This window comes from Sinohyriopsis cumingii, chromosome 6 (genome assembly GCF_028554795.1).
Source record: "Sinohyriopsis cumingii isolate HCF-2022 chromosome 6, ASM2855479v2, whole genome shotgun sequence".
Classification (NCBI taxonomy): Eukaryota; Metazoa; Mollusca; class Bivalvia; order Unionida; family Unionidae; genus Sinohyriopsis; species Sinohyriopsis cumingii.
The window spans coordinates 17,636,474-17,652,207 of NC_142966.1; the positions used below are offsets into that span (position 1 = coordinate 17,636,474).

Sequence of the window (15,734 nt, forward strand, 5' to 3'; positions counted from 1 at the left end):
TACTCAGCAAAATTTAGCTAGTATTGTGTTGACATGCCGTTAAACCCTATAGATGCACACACTTTCGAATTAATCAGTCTCTTTAAAAAATTAGAAACAATGTACAAATAATACTTAAACAAATATATATTGAATAATGCAGCCTGTGTACCCACTTTCTACATGCTATAAATAAACACGCGCCGGGTCTACAAATAGGGTGCCCCAGTTCTGGAGTTTTGCACAAAGCACGCTACAGGAAGAGCGTTGAGCCGCTGTTGACAGGTAACTGTCTTTTAGACACCAGACGTCCTGTAGAAGTTTCAGTCTTCTGTCCCATTGTAACCAAAACGATGGAAGACAATTTCAGCTCCCTGTTGGATGAACTTAATCAATATGAATACATCAAAGTAATTGATAACGATAAAGGGGTAAGTAGTGCCTTAGTGGTAGAATTTATGATAGGGTTGGTGACGTAATCTTGTGCTAAAAAAACAACAAATTTACAAAAAAAAGATAATGACCTATATTTGTCTTCTTCATGTATCTTCGGGTTTGCATTGCGAGTTTGACTCGTTTAGTCCTACAATGTAAGACCTATACCCTGATATTTAGATATGCCTCGACCGAAACATAAATATCGGGTTGGACGTTTCACGTTAAAGGCTAGACATATCTAAAGGTTTTCAGGTTTAGTATGTGATGATTGTGTATAGTCCAGCTTAATTTAGTCCTTTTCTGCCAACCTCCCAGTGTTTTTTTTTTTTTTTTTTTATGAGACAAAAAAGTTTGTTTTGAACACAGGTGCTCTTAAGTCCTTCACTGTAAGACATAGCACATGTTTTTGTTTTAGTGCTATGCCTTACTATCCAAATAACGGCCTTGTATAGCGTATTCCTTTGTCGTTGACACTGGAATGAGTAATGGAAGTTTCAGTAACATCTCACACACTTGGCAGCCTATATTGACACTCTTCCACTAATTTATGTTTAATTAACATACTTACTGTGCTGTCTTTATCCTGGCGGAATGAAAATATGATACTAGCAAATGGATGCATTTTCACCTTCCATTTGACATACATTGTAATTTTTTGCAATGCGATGGTAGTTAAAGTATCCCAAAGTAAGTCCAAGTAGGTACATGTTGGGGATCTGTTTCTTGAATGAAATGAACCGTTGCTTACAGTTCCAATAGGCATAAGATATTATTAATCGTTTCATTAAAGAATAATATTTTAACTTAACCCGATTTCGTCATTCTCAACATTCATTGCTTTCCAGCCAACGAAACTTGAAAACAGGTCAGTTTCTTTTGTGAGAATTTGAATTTATTAGAGAAAAGACATTAGTGTAAGTAAAGTCTGACTAAAACATTATGACTTTACTTTGTAGAAAAGCGTCATTATTTTAGTTGTCATTTGTGTGAAATATTCCTGAAATTTTGACTTTCGTAACGATGTTAGTTGACATTAAATCACACTACACAGTGCTGTTAGTTAGGCAGTAAGAGCTTGATGCCCACAACATAAATATCAGCATCAAGGTCTTACATGTAGGACTAACAGGTAGGTGTTCTTACTGCTGCATACAATTTACCTATCAGTCATACATGTACTGTATTAGAGGCCGACCAAAACTAAATTTCTGGTTTCAGCCGAAAACAAAACCAGACCGAAAGTTATAATTGAGTTTTGGCCGAAACCGAAAGTTTAACTACACCTTCGGCTGAAACCGAAACCGAAAGATAAACCTAAGTTGCCGAACTCAAGATTTATTAAATAGGCCTGGGTCATGATGCAATGCTACACTTCAACAACTGAGTAGGGTAACATGTCGACAACGATCAGTGGTCCATGATGCACTTATCAATTCTCTGAACTGCAGCGTGGTCATCAGGCTAGACCATTCTGCTCTCGACCATTGATGTCAAGGACGACTGCACAAAATTTAGTAAGGCATGTTTAGTTGCTTTCTCTTCCATCATCATCTTTTTCGAGGCACGCTCTGCTCCGTCGTTCATGGACCTCTTGAGATACGTATCATGGAGTTCCGTTTGGCAGCTGGCCAGATGACCTTTCAAGTCTGAAACTGTCTGAAGTCTTGGTTTATCACTGCCAAGTGATAACAGTTTGTTGCATTCTTTGCACTGTGCCTAGCTTGCATCAGAACTGATTTTTGTGATGTAATCCCACACTGCATTTTTCGACATTCTTTGCAGTGATTAACTAATCCGTTTATTATTAACTTCAGTTTTCTACTAAACACAGATTAACTCGCTACAGTTTAACTAACTGAAATTATCAATATTGTCATACTTCGAAACCTCTGTATTCAACACGTGAGTAGACTGAAATGCAACAGTGCCTAGAATTGCCTAGCGCCGACTGACCGGCCGACAAGCAGAGTAATAGACGCAGCACTAGCGTTGCATTCTGAAAGTTACAATAGATCTTCGGCTGATGACCAAAAGTCAATATCAGTTTCGGCCGAAACCGAAAGCTAACTTTTTGGCTTCGGCCAAAACAGAAACTATGCCGAAAGAGGCCATTTGCCAACTTTCGGCGCCGAAACCGAAACCGAAATTCGGTCGGTCTCTATACTGTATAATTATACAAGGGAGGATACTTCTGTATCTTCACATGTTACCTATTTAAAGAATAAACTATAATAATTCAATTGACGCTTTGCATAGCAAAATAAATTTGATACAGAGCGATGTTTAGCTCCAGTGTTCAACTTTGTACTATCATACCGTTTAGGAATGCCAGACCATTTTTTCACACTACTGCTTGACATGCCCTAGTCTGAGTTTCCTCTGACCCGTGTTACATCATTATTTATATTTTGACATTTATGTTTGATGTGTAGGGTTAGAGTCCATTCCCTATCGCAAAGTTGGAATTTGCCGACACCATTTGGTGTCGGTGTGGGGTAGCCACATACTAGATGGCCCAGCAGACTTTAACGACCTTTCATCGAGATATACCTGCATGAAATCGATGTCTTTAATCCGCTGACAGACGAGATGAAAGTACATCATTGCTGAAATTTGATCTGGATCTGGCCATTTGCATTCAGAGTCACATGACTATACAAATCTCGCAACGTACATGACAGTGACATCAGAGGTCATATAGTCATGTGATGTAGATAATAAACACGTTTCCAGAGTTGTTGTACATAGAATTTGGACATATTATATAGAAGTCACTTAATGTTTGCAAATAAATATAATGCACACTAATTCTCAACAGATTTATTCTGAGAACAACGACAGAAACCTGTTGGTATCGCAGCAGGGTGGAGACATTTACAGATTTTCAGTCATTGTTTTCACAATAAATATTTTGAGAAATTTATGTTTTTTTTCTTCATTTTTTATTTAAAAATTATGTGACTTTCAATTATATGTTCGATTTGATTTCCTACAGCAACACTAGAAATATTGTATTGTTGATATCTTGTGACTGTATAACTTCTGATGTCATTGACATGTAGGTTGCACAGAGAATTCATTTTTACACTGACCAGGGACTGGACGGAACTGTTGTTCAAACTTGCCAGAGGCTCTTTTTGAATTTAGTTCAGCATGGAAAATGAATCTTTTTGCATAAGTGTTGCTTTGAGTGAGTGTCAGCCCACACCCACAAAGGATTTATAGTGGTTATGGTGGTTTGTTTCTGATCAACTGTATTTTTATCATACCTATAACAGCTGCATTCTAAAACTGCCCTCAGATGATACTTTTCTGTGAGCATTAAGCACAAATGTTTACCATTTATACAAGTTACAGGCATATATTGTGGTGTCAAGAATGGCCTCTCTATCAAGTTATGGGCATATATTGTGGTGTCAAGAATGGCCTCTATCAAGTTATGGGCATATATTGTGGTGTCAAGAATGGCCTCCATCAAGTTATGGGCATATATTGTGGTGTCAGGAATGGCCTCTCTATCAAGTTATGGGCATATATTGTGGTGTCAAGAATGGCCTCTCTATCAAGTTATGGGCATATATTGTGGCGTCAAGAATGGCCTCAATCAAGTTATGGGCATGTATTATGGTGTCAAGAATGGCCTCTCTTTCAAGTTATAGGCATATATTGTGGTGTCGAGAATGGCCTCTATCAAGTTATGGGCATATATTGTGGCGTCAAGAATGGCCTCTATCAAGTTAGGGGCATATATTGTGGTGTCAAAAATGGCCTCTCTGATCTTTTTTCATTAAGATGACTGAAAATTATATTTTCTTAGATTATCACTATGTCAGGATTTATGAATAAATAGTTTTTGGGCATGACACTTCATATGTGTTACACAAGCACGAAAAAGATCAGTTGAAGGTACCGATATTTATTATATGTTGATAGTTAGCATTACTAATATTGTGGGGTAGATATCATTTATAGCCAATTTCTCTAAGCATTACTAATATTGTGGCGTAGATATCATTTAAAGACAATTTCTCCATGGTTGATGGTACTACATTTTCCAGCAATAGGAACAAATATTTTCAAAATAACTTGTTGACTTGGATATGTAAACAACACAACAAAATTTGAAACAATGTATCATATGACAGTTTCAAGCCTGAATAGAATTACGTATAGATATCTAGCATGCGAGTTTTTTAGGATGTTTGTTGAAAGTAACTATACAGTGTACGCCATGAATAAAAATAATCTGATGTATTTTTTAATGAGTGAATGGTAATGTTTTCCAGGGAGAATTTTTTGTAATTTTTGTAATTTTTGTTTTGCTCGCTGCAACATTTGGCAGCATATAAAAGTCAGGTGTAAATTTATTTTGTTCCTTAATGTGCTTCAGTATGTATTTAAACAGGATGATGCCCCATTATTTAAGAAATGTACATGTAATTTATATGTGTAATATGGCAGCCATAGTGGCTGATTTTAAAATCTTATTGCAAAAGAATGTCAGATGGTTTAAGTATTCTGCACTCAAAAGAATAAACAGTCTTAAATTCGTGGAAATTCTTTTTGGATAGTAGAGCATCAGTCCCTTTGAACAGCTGATGTTTTTTCTTTGATTCGTTAGTTATTTTACAATATAGAACAATTGTAAAATAGTTGCTTAAACCAGTCTTAGTCACTGTAATTTCTTGTATATTGTCATTTGGTATAGATATGACCATTATGTATTTTAGGGGTGGAAGATACATGCATGGTTTATTAGTTGTTCTTGCCACAAAGAGCAATAAAATTCATCCAGTTCTTTTTCAAAGAATGTTTATATCCCCTGTATGGTTCATGTAATGTTCCTTTTCTGCACTTGAAATTTATATAGATTTTTTTTATAACTTAAATGTATTCACATCAGTCAGTATTTGATGATGGGTGTATGGACATGTCTGTAGCATGATTCCCCATTGCTAGACATCACTATAAACTGCCACACTGCAGACATCGTAGCGATATGACTGAAAAATTGTTAAAGGTACGTTAAAAATCCAAATCACACATACACACACCCCAATAAATGTTGTTATTCCTTCTTCTTCTGAATGGAGAGTTATATTGACATTTTTTAAAAACTTTTTTAATAGTGTGGTGCATTGTACATTGGCCGAAGATGGTGGTGACAATTGATCTGAAAAGGATACGTTGTAAGTTTAAAATTGAAAGTATGACTATGTACAAGAGTGAAGCCATTACAGATGTATTTGGGTGAAAGATCTTTGTGTAAACACGGACAGGCACATGAAAATCACTTTTTTATCAGTTCATTCAAGTTATCTTGATCATGTAGGAACAGTGTTAAATTTGAACAATTTAATTTTGATTGTATGTGGTGGCTTGCTGCCGCATCCAGTGAAATTCACAGACATGAACAACAGAAATATCTGATCGATATGCCAAGGTGTGGATAGGGTTATTGGAACCTTGGCTAGCGAAAATGCTTTGTGACTACCACATGCAGAATTTGAGGGACCATCAACACCAATCCATTGCATTTATTTTTGTCTCCTTGAAACTTGCCAAGAAGCGAAATTATCCTGACTGTCCCACTGACTAAATTCTTTAAAGCTGCACCACCCCAGTCAAAGTAACAACACCATTTATCAGCTCCTCCTTGACAGGCAGGCCCTAGAAGGGCATGCCTCAAAGGCCCATGGAAGAAGTTTGCAGACCCTTCACCCTTTCCTAAGGGCAAGGTTGGACAGCCCTGAGGACTCAACTCCCTCTCCTGCAGAGAATACCTATTCCTTACCTTAGTGCTCTGGTGGCCTTAGTGGTTAGAGTATCTGCCTCGGATGCGGAAGGTCATGGGTTTGAAACCTTGCAGAGTTGCCATATACTTATCAAATGGTACTAGCAGCTGCCTCGCTTGGCACTCAGCATTAAGAGTTTAGCTTTAGGACTGGTCAGCCTGTTGTCAAGACAGTGTGACTTGACAGGACATGATGCCCCAGTGCTAAACATCAGTATAAACTGCCACACTGCAGACATCATAGTGATATGTCTCAAATTTGTAAAAGTCTAGAAACACTATACACTTTGTTCCTTACCCTAAACAGATTACTGCTGGAGAAACCATACAAGATAGAGATCACAGCTTAAGTCAGAAATGCATTAAGACCTGGTGATTGGCCAGTCTCCGTCGATCTTCAGGGTGTGTACCTTCATACCCAGCTCAATAAATAACATTAGTTTTGCATCACATACATTGACCAAACTTTAATGATAGCTTGCACTTGGAGTGTAAAATGAAGCCATTTGAGTTTGGGGTCAAAAGTAAAGACCAGTATGACTGTAAGAAGAAAAAGAGTTTTCAACTACAGCATAACATTAGTTCTACAAAGCTTCCACTGGGGGTCATGAAAAGAGTTTGATTTTTTGGTCAAATGTCAGAGGTCAAGGTTACCAACTGAAAGAAGAATCATATCTTCTGCACAATAACATTGTTTCTACATCACAGAGCTAGACCAAACTTTGTGGATGGCTTGCGCTTGGATAATAAAGAATCCTGCTGATTTTGAGGTCTAGAGATTCAAGGTCATGGTCATTATCACTGAGAAAATAAAATGTTTATTTTTTTGCAAATAAATGCCAGTTCTTGGTCATGTACCTTAACCAGAATATGATGATGGCTTTTCGGTTGGGAAGAAAGAATCTTATTGGTTTTTCTTTTGGTTAAAAAGGTTAAAGGTCAAGGCTGCATATTTTGATCAAATGTCTTGTCTTGGCCATTGAGATTTGTTGATCAGTTATATCCAGTCAACTATGTCTTATTAATGCCTGTATAGAGGACAATTAAACATAAAACAGAATTTGTTTTTTAATTGTTTAGGATGTGCAGAGGCCAGAAGACTCAGGATTAATGCAGGTTACACAGCGTTCACTTCAGGAGGCTTTAAACAGGAGCGAGAGTTGTGAGCCTGAAGCTTGTGACCCAAGGGTAGGTAACTCATGTATTTCAGTTGTATAGGTTGATGCTTATTTAACCCTCTCTCCAATGTACATAAAGTTTGTACCAGTAGTGTTGTTGAAGTTTGAGACAGCATCTAATCAGTTGACCATAACAATGCAAATATCTTGCAGATTCATTGCAGTTTGAGAGAATCTTAACGCTTACCCAGTATAACACAAATTGGGTACGGATGCTTGTGCTGTAAGTACAAGCTTTGGGTCATGAAGACTAATTTAATGACATGTCATGACACATTTGATAAGCTGTGCATTGATATGTGTTTAATTTTAATCCTTTTATATAGGTCAGCTGAAAATGAAATCAGGAAAGAGATGGGCTGTACATAGACAACAAACTGTTCATAAGTAAACTTCAAAATCCTTTTCCCTTATTTAAGTTATTTACAGGTAATGAATTAATATATAAGAGAAGAAAAGGAATTTTATTTTTTATGCACTCTACAAACAGACAAATATTTACAACTAAATATTTAATAAAACAGAATGCTTTGTGTATTGTATCAATACATAGAAACATTTTCATAAAATGACTGTGGGAAATATGTTGGTTGTTTTAATTTTATAAACAACTTCATACATTGTATCAGTACATTGGCACAGTTTGATAACACACTGCTCAGGTCCAGTATTGAGTGCATTTCTGTCTAATTTTGTTTTGTTTTGTTTAGTCTCTGTTTATAAAGGGTGTTGAATGATTTAGTTAGTTTTATGCTTTGTTTTTGCATACATGTTTTGTATATAGATAAAAAAAAAAATGTAGTGTTTACATCACCCTATTAACAATGATGTAATTAATACACCAGTGACCTCAGATTGTTTATTTTCAAAAATACTTGGAAAGTATTGTGAACATGATGGATTATATATAAAGTATGGACATATTACTAGGTTTCTGTTGAATTTAAAAAAATACTGTGTGTGGGTGTGTGTGTATATATATATATATATATATATATATATATATATAGAGAGAGAGAGAGAGAGAGAGAGAGAGAGAGAGAGAGAGATTAAACTATTTTATAAATATTGGAATAAAGAAAATTCTAATATATTTCACCAATAATTTCTAAATTTTAATCTTAAGTATGTAATGAATGATAAATGATACTATCCATAATTGGGATGCCCATTTCATATTTCATCTTGTCTTCCTGATATCACTGTTAATTACATGTATCTGTATTGTAAATGTTGGGAATGTAAACTAGATTTTGAATTAGTCAGATCATCAGATCATTTATTGTTGCTAAGTATACACTTTTATTTACTTTTTTATGTACACCACTTGTAGGATGGTCATATCCATTGTCTCCAATCAGTGTCAAGGTCACTATTACAATTTTCTGAACTGGGTTGAACAAGAGAACTATGTTTCCACAGAAACAAGTGATACATTATTTTTGGAATCACTGTTATGGCTATGAAAACAGACACTATACATCAGCAAAGGTACTAATTTCTTCTGAGAAAGCATAAAGGATGTAAAAGATATCTCGCTGGCATCTTTTCACATGCTGACTGTTTCTTGATGTAAGGTTTTTATAAATACTTTGTAACTATATGGATGCTGACTAGGTAATCATTGGCTGTCAGTTGTTCTTCAGCTGAACATTATATTAAGAGAGGAAATGAAAGAGGCACCATTACCAATTTAGGAACATTTTTCCTAAAGTTTTTGCAACATGTATATCCCACCTAGACTGGTTCAGGGCAAATTGTTTATACTATAGGACCATGTACATGTTTTGGCTAAATAGTCCATGCATGCACTGTGTACAGGTGATACTGTATTAAATAATTACCTTCACTCATCCTTATCACTGTTTGCATTATTAATGGCCTTTACCTAGTGGTTTAGCAAGAAATTCTTGCCTCTCCTCAAACTTTTAATCTGGGGGCCTCCACCAATTTAAAAAAAAATTGTTGGATGTTGAGTGTTGGGCAGACCAGCGAAGTTTTTTAAGACATTTATGAAGAAAGAAAAAAACACATTAGAACAGCAACCAGAAATTGTTTATTTTATGTTATAGAAAAAAATAGTATAGAATTCTTTATTGGGTATACTTTACTGTGCCCACTTCCAGTTAACTTGCCTGGAGCATCAGTACATAATCATAACAATAGAGATATAAATTTTCCAGCTAAGATATTAAGAAAAAATGATAATTTTTGTTACTACATAAATTATCCGGACAGAAAATTATTTTTTAATGTGGTAATATTTTTTCCCACAATTTCTCTCATTCTCTGAAAATGTGTTCTTTTTCATACTAATACAGGTTGTTTGATGTACTGCTGTGTTGTACAGTTGTATATGTTCCTTTGTTAAAAAATGTTCCTTTCACTCGCTAAGTTCAGATGATTTTGTATTAAATAATAAGAATCTTTACTTTACGCGTTAGCATCATAAATGTCCCGTATACACTGGTGTAGCAAGAAATTCTTGGCCTCCCAGCAGAACTTTATTCTGGCGGTCTTCTCCCAATTAAAAAAAAAACGTTTGATCAGAATGTTGGGCCACGATTCGGGGGCCTGAGCCCCACAGTCTTCATAGAGTCATTTAAATATACTACACTGATGGACATAAGCAATTTTAAAGCAAAAATTCATAGAACACAGTGCAAACCATAAATGTTTAGTTTCGAAATATGTTGATTTTAACATACCTGGTCATAGAATTTAACAGAAAGCAGTCTGACATAAAGCCTTTCATATTTGTTAAGTTAATGCTGATATGCAGTCAAATTTGGCCACCTACTAAAAATAGAGAAACCTTAAAATGAATTCTTCAAATTTGCTGAATAGTATTTTTTAAAAATAGAAGGTATCCTGATATAAAGATCTTTAAAATATGTTACAAAATTTGCTGATCCACCATCTGGTATGGCTTATGTTATAAAAATATAAAAACCTTTCAACAATTTGTTCCGCAAAATGCTCAAGACAGTATGACCAAATATGGCAGAGGGCTTTCATATTTATACAACTGATAATGAAGGATCATCAAGTATGGCTACCATTACTAAAAATAGAAAAACATTTAAAGCCCCAGTGCTGCCATTGATCATACATTTTACTGTTCTTCAAATCTAACTAAAGTTTGTAAGGAAGGAAATAAAAAAATTTTAAACTGACATAAACCATTCTTTTTGATGGGGACCTTGAATGCTGCAGCGGATATGGTTTCTCTGGTTCCTCAAGGTGCCAAGGCAGACACCACTTGTGTCTGCTCCAGTTTCTACTTTTAGTGGCTTGGAAACTGTACATGTACCCTTTGAATGCTCCTGTTTCTCTTGGTTATGATTTTCACCACCATCTTAATTAATGGGCAATTCCTGTTCAGATTCTGGTAGGATTCCCCATGTCCCTCCTCCCGCTCTGAACCCAATTCTTACCTGTTCGCAGTCGTATCAGATTCAGGGTGTAGCACTCACTTAGAGCCAGAGGGTCAGATCCATAAGGATGTATGGTGTCTGGAAAAATCTACATCAACAATTTGGAAATGAAGGCAGTGCTATTAGGCCTTCAGGAGTGATTCTTGCAAATGAGTGGTCACTGCATGATGGTCTCCGATGATAGCATGACAGTGGAATCTCATTCGCCGGACAGATCAGAAGGAATATCTCTTAAAGTATGCCACATTCCAGGTAGGAAGAACATTTTGTTGGACAGTCTGTCAAGGAAAGGTAAGATAGTTCTTATGGGATGGTCTCTCCACCTATTTGTGGCAGTTAAATCTTTGGAAACTATCCTTGCTAGATTTGTTTGTCACCAATCTCCTCTTTTATGTTTCCTCAGTCCATGACCAGTGGGCCTGAGCAGCGGATGCCTTCAGCCTGAAGTGGGATCATCTATTTGGTTATGTTGCCCCACCCCTCGGGATGATCACACAGGTCTTTGACAAAGTCAGGCACTCCATAACTTCACTCATTTTAATTGTCACAGCAGTCATGATTCAACGATATTCTCAATCTTTTGGTAGATCATCCCAGGACCTTACCTCAGAGACCATAGTTTGTTGCAGCTCAGGGCCTGTTTCCTACATGGCATCTCACAGACTGGCTTATCTCAAACTATCTCTCTGTAAAGAAATGCTTTCAAGACAAGTTGCCATGTGCATCATTTATTCCAGGAGATCAACAGCAAAGGTGTATAATGCCAAATGGAGAATCCTTTGTGGTGGTTGTAGTAGAAAACATGTCAATCCTATCTATTTCAAACCATTGCCTTGAATAAAAATGTTTGAGCCATCTGTATTAAAAGGATATTGGCAAGTATGCAAATAGCAGCGACGTTTCTTTGAAGTCGGATATTTTACTCCATATATAAGACACAAAACATGATTATTTCAGTTAGAATAGTGTTCAAGTGTGATTCATTTGTGAAGGTGATTTTCAGAAAGCAATTAGCTGTTGGCACAGCAAGCAAAGTGCAGCAAAATTAAATTTCAGAACTCCTGGTTGAGGGAGTTTTACTTTGTGAAGCACACCAGCAATGGGGGGATGGTCATTAATGTATTTGAACATATTGCAAAATAACGTTATTTTCAGGTTTGGATTTCCAATAATTTTCTTGAAAAGTTCGGTTATTCTAAATTGGACGACATCACTTTTTCTTTTGGTCACATGCATTGATCCCCCTTGGGACCTCAAAACACTTTTTGAGTCTCAGAAAGCCCCCCAACAGTGTCTTGGAATATGGCAGGTATGTAAATCTAGTCTGTATCTCACTGAACTAAAAACTGCTTCATGTATATTAGGAAGCTGGATTTGTGATGCATTGGATGTACTTATAATATATTATTACCTAATCTGTATCAGGAAAGAAATATTCTTTACTCCAAAAATTGGCATCACCATCCAATTATTAAATATTGGATTTACTTTGATTTTACAACCCTAAGGTAATTTTACTTGAAATGTGTCCAGTCTAGTTAAAGTTTTGTTTTATGTTGGTAGTGGATTAAGGTATTCTGTAAGCCTTCCTCCCATTCTACTGTTGAATTAAAAGTTTTGTTCATTGACAAGGAGAGGAGATCAGTTTCAGCCAAAAAGACCCTCCACATCTGTACAAAAATGATTTTCACCCCAGACACATACACACAAAGAATTCTGACATACACACAAAGAATTTCTGATCTGACCCTCTCTAGAAGTTTGTTTTGTTACCTGCAGCTTGTCATGAGATAGAAGTTCAGACAACTAATTCTGCTATCATAGCACCATCATCATGTCACTGGCCAGATCTTGTAATAGAAACAACCCAGGAAAGAATTATACTCCCTTCGGCTATAAACAGGACCAAGGATGACTGATAGCCCATATGGTAGTATAAGCAGTAATCATTTAGGGTATCATAGCTGATATGGTAGTATAAGCAGTAATCATTTAGGGTATCATAGCCCATATGGTAGTATAAGCAGTAATCATTTAGGGTATCATAGCCCATATGGTAGTATAAGCAGTAATCATTTAGGGTATCATAGCCCATATGGTAGTATAAGCAGTAATCATTTAGGGTATCATAGTCCATATGGTAGTATAAGCAGTAATCATTTAGGGTATCATAGCCCATATGGTAGTATAAGCAGTAATCATTTAGGGTATCATATCGTAACTATTCTGTAGGAAAAGAAAATTAGCAGTATGATGTTGCCATCGATGTAGGTAGTTTTTGGCATGACAAAGCATTTGAGTTTCATCATGCATGCACAAGTAATCATTTTGACATCCTGAATGAACTTTTTAAAATTTATTTTACATGTATGTCTGTCTGGTCATCCCTTACCAGAAGCCCTGTTATTGTTGTAGAAAAAGCTTAGATATCATTGCATGATCAGTTGCCATGACCAGGGTGTGTTAGAATGAATCCCACCCAGTTCACCAGTTGTGACCCAGAGATCATTTGGAGATTAAGTCAAATAGTGTATGTTTCAGTGGGAGAGAGAGAGGAGGTGGCCATTTTCAGGAAGAGTTCATATGTCTCTTCTCAGAACCATACTGTCCTAGAAAAATTACTGGATTAATGGTTCAGCCAACACCTACTTTCCAGTAAATTGCTATACACAATTTGACATCCAATTAATTTGAACTGCCACTGGAATTTTCTGTTTCCTTTCATTAATGACACTGTCCTGTTTTCAAAGAAAACACAGATTTTTGTTATTCCCTTCTGTAGCTGTTAGAATAACCATGTGGCTTAGATTGGTCTTGTCAATTTGGGGATTTTCAAAGCTTAATTTGTCTCCAGCTTCTGTTGCTTTCAACTGGTACTTTATTTTATCAGTGAGTGCACCTGTTTGGCAGATTGATGTTGTACAATCTGCTTGTGATAATCAAGTGGAGTGAGATTTTGATCTTCGGTACATTATATGACTGAAAATTTAGGTTGATAATTGTGTACGATTTATACTCCAGTCTGCTTAATCCAGATGTCTTACAAACTGATTATAATGCCATACAATCTCTTGATCCCATTGTTATGAAAATGTCGGTCCTAAAAATAGAGAAGCAGACAATGACAAAGCTGAGACTGTTTTGAAAATACTCAGTAATATGTTGACACATTTGAAATGTTAAAATGTCAGAATATCTTTTGAAATTAATGAGGAATAAAAAGAGAAATATATAAATAGAAACACTTGACTGTCGAGTCTCCACATCTGATGATCAGGGTATGGTGCTTGTACTTTTTACCTCACAAGCAGCGATATCAGTTTCTAAAAATAGCCATTCAGACAAGAGGACCTGCTTAATGGCGTTCAGTTTTCTTTTCCTTGTTATTATTCTTATTATTGTTCTTACTGAAAACCATGTACCAGGCATTAAATTTGTTCATCTGAATATACATATGCATTCCAATATTTATTTACAGTGGTGCTAAAGCCTGCAGATTGTATAAATCATATACCTAATCAAATGTGATGAATCTTCTAGCACAGTATAGTACAAAAATTCCTTGTATTTCATAACCGATAGATATACCCTGAATATTTTGAGATGAAAATTCCAAGGCAACTGCCAAACCCACCATCCTTAAATAATCTTGATGAAGTATTCTTGTATGTGATTCATGTTTTTAACATATAGAGAGGGATGCATGTAGGAAAGTGACTATTTCTTATATTTTATATAGCACATAAAATTATGCTCTGCTAAGTTGATGTGATATTATGCATGTAGAATCTAAAAATGTTGCATATATATTTCATAGTTTAAAAACATTGTATCAATGGTTTTTTGTGTTTGTTTTGTGTTTTTATTATTATTATTATTATGCAATATCAATTTTATTAACCTTTTCCAATTCTGATGTGTTAATCAGTAACAAAGTTAAGAAAAGAGGAGTTAAAATTTATGTTTATTTCAGTGTCTGTTTTACAAACAAATTGTAATTTTGAATGACAGTTTAGAGCATAAAAGAATACATTATATTCATTAGGATTATATTTATACTACGTGGATAATACAGTTCCTTAATTAAAAGATATATACAATATATTGATGGAAACAGCAATACAAAAACTGCTGCCCCAAATGATGACAGCCACCCTTAAAATGACATATTTTACACACAAAAACTAACTGAGAAGGAAACAAAGTAGATACAAATGAATATTACTGGTTTCAACACATTCATTTGGGACACACACGCACATTTATTCCATTAGTGTGTACATACAACAACTTTACTCAACATAGATTTGAAAACAATACAAGAGGATGACAAAGAAATAAAATGTACACAATTATTTCTGTACACACTCATATAGTAGAATATATCAAAACATTACATAGTGAATGAAGAGAAAATAAAGACAACTTTATTTTTGCCTATATGTCATAAATTATGATGTGTTTCTAAGTGTCTCTCCGTGCTTTGTCCAAAAACAATATTACAGCAGCCAGGCACAGCGATGTCATGGTGTATGTTTTTAGCCAAAATTTGAATTCAGTACAAGTGCCATTGAAAAAATTGAAATTAAAAGGATAAAATGATAGTTATAATAATGTTTTTACTCAGCAGCTATATGACAGATCGTAGCCAGTTATCTTCCATTTAAATTGATAGGCAGGAGCATGTCCAATATTATATTTCCTGTATAATTACTGTATACTTCCTGCTTAACAAACAAGTAATACAAAGGTAGCATTTTCATCTTGCTTTACTTAATGTATCATTCACATGGGTTATGGACACTAGCGTCTGTGAGAGAGGAGGTAAAACAGACAATCAGCTAAGTTATCTGGGGGAGAAAAGGAGTTAATCAATAGGTAAGCAAATATTAGGCATAATTGGCGATA

General features: G+C 35.5%; 1 protein-coding gene across 1 annotated transcript in view; it reads left to right on the forward strand.

The window, feature by feature from the left end:
• Positions 1-246: 246 nt before the first annotated feature.
• Positions 247-15,734, forward strand: part of LOC149796437 (four and a half LIM domains protein 2-like) — a 279,497-nt gene continuing 264,009 nt past the window's right edge. The window contains exons 1-2 of the mRNA XM_089961113.1: positions 247-410; positions 7,292-7,399. Of these exons, the coding sequence (XP_089817239.1) occupies positions 333-410; positions 7,292-7,399 (186 nt within the window). The 5' untranslated portion in view covers positions 247-332. The remainder of the gene's footprint in view (positions 411-7,291; positions 7,400-15,734) is intronic.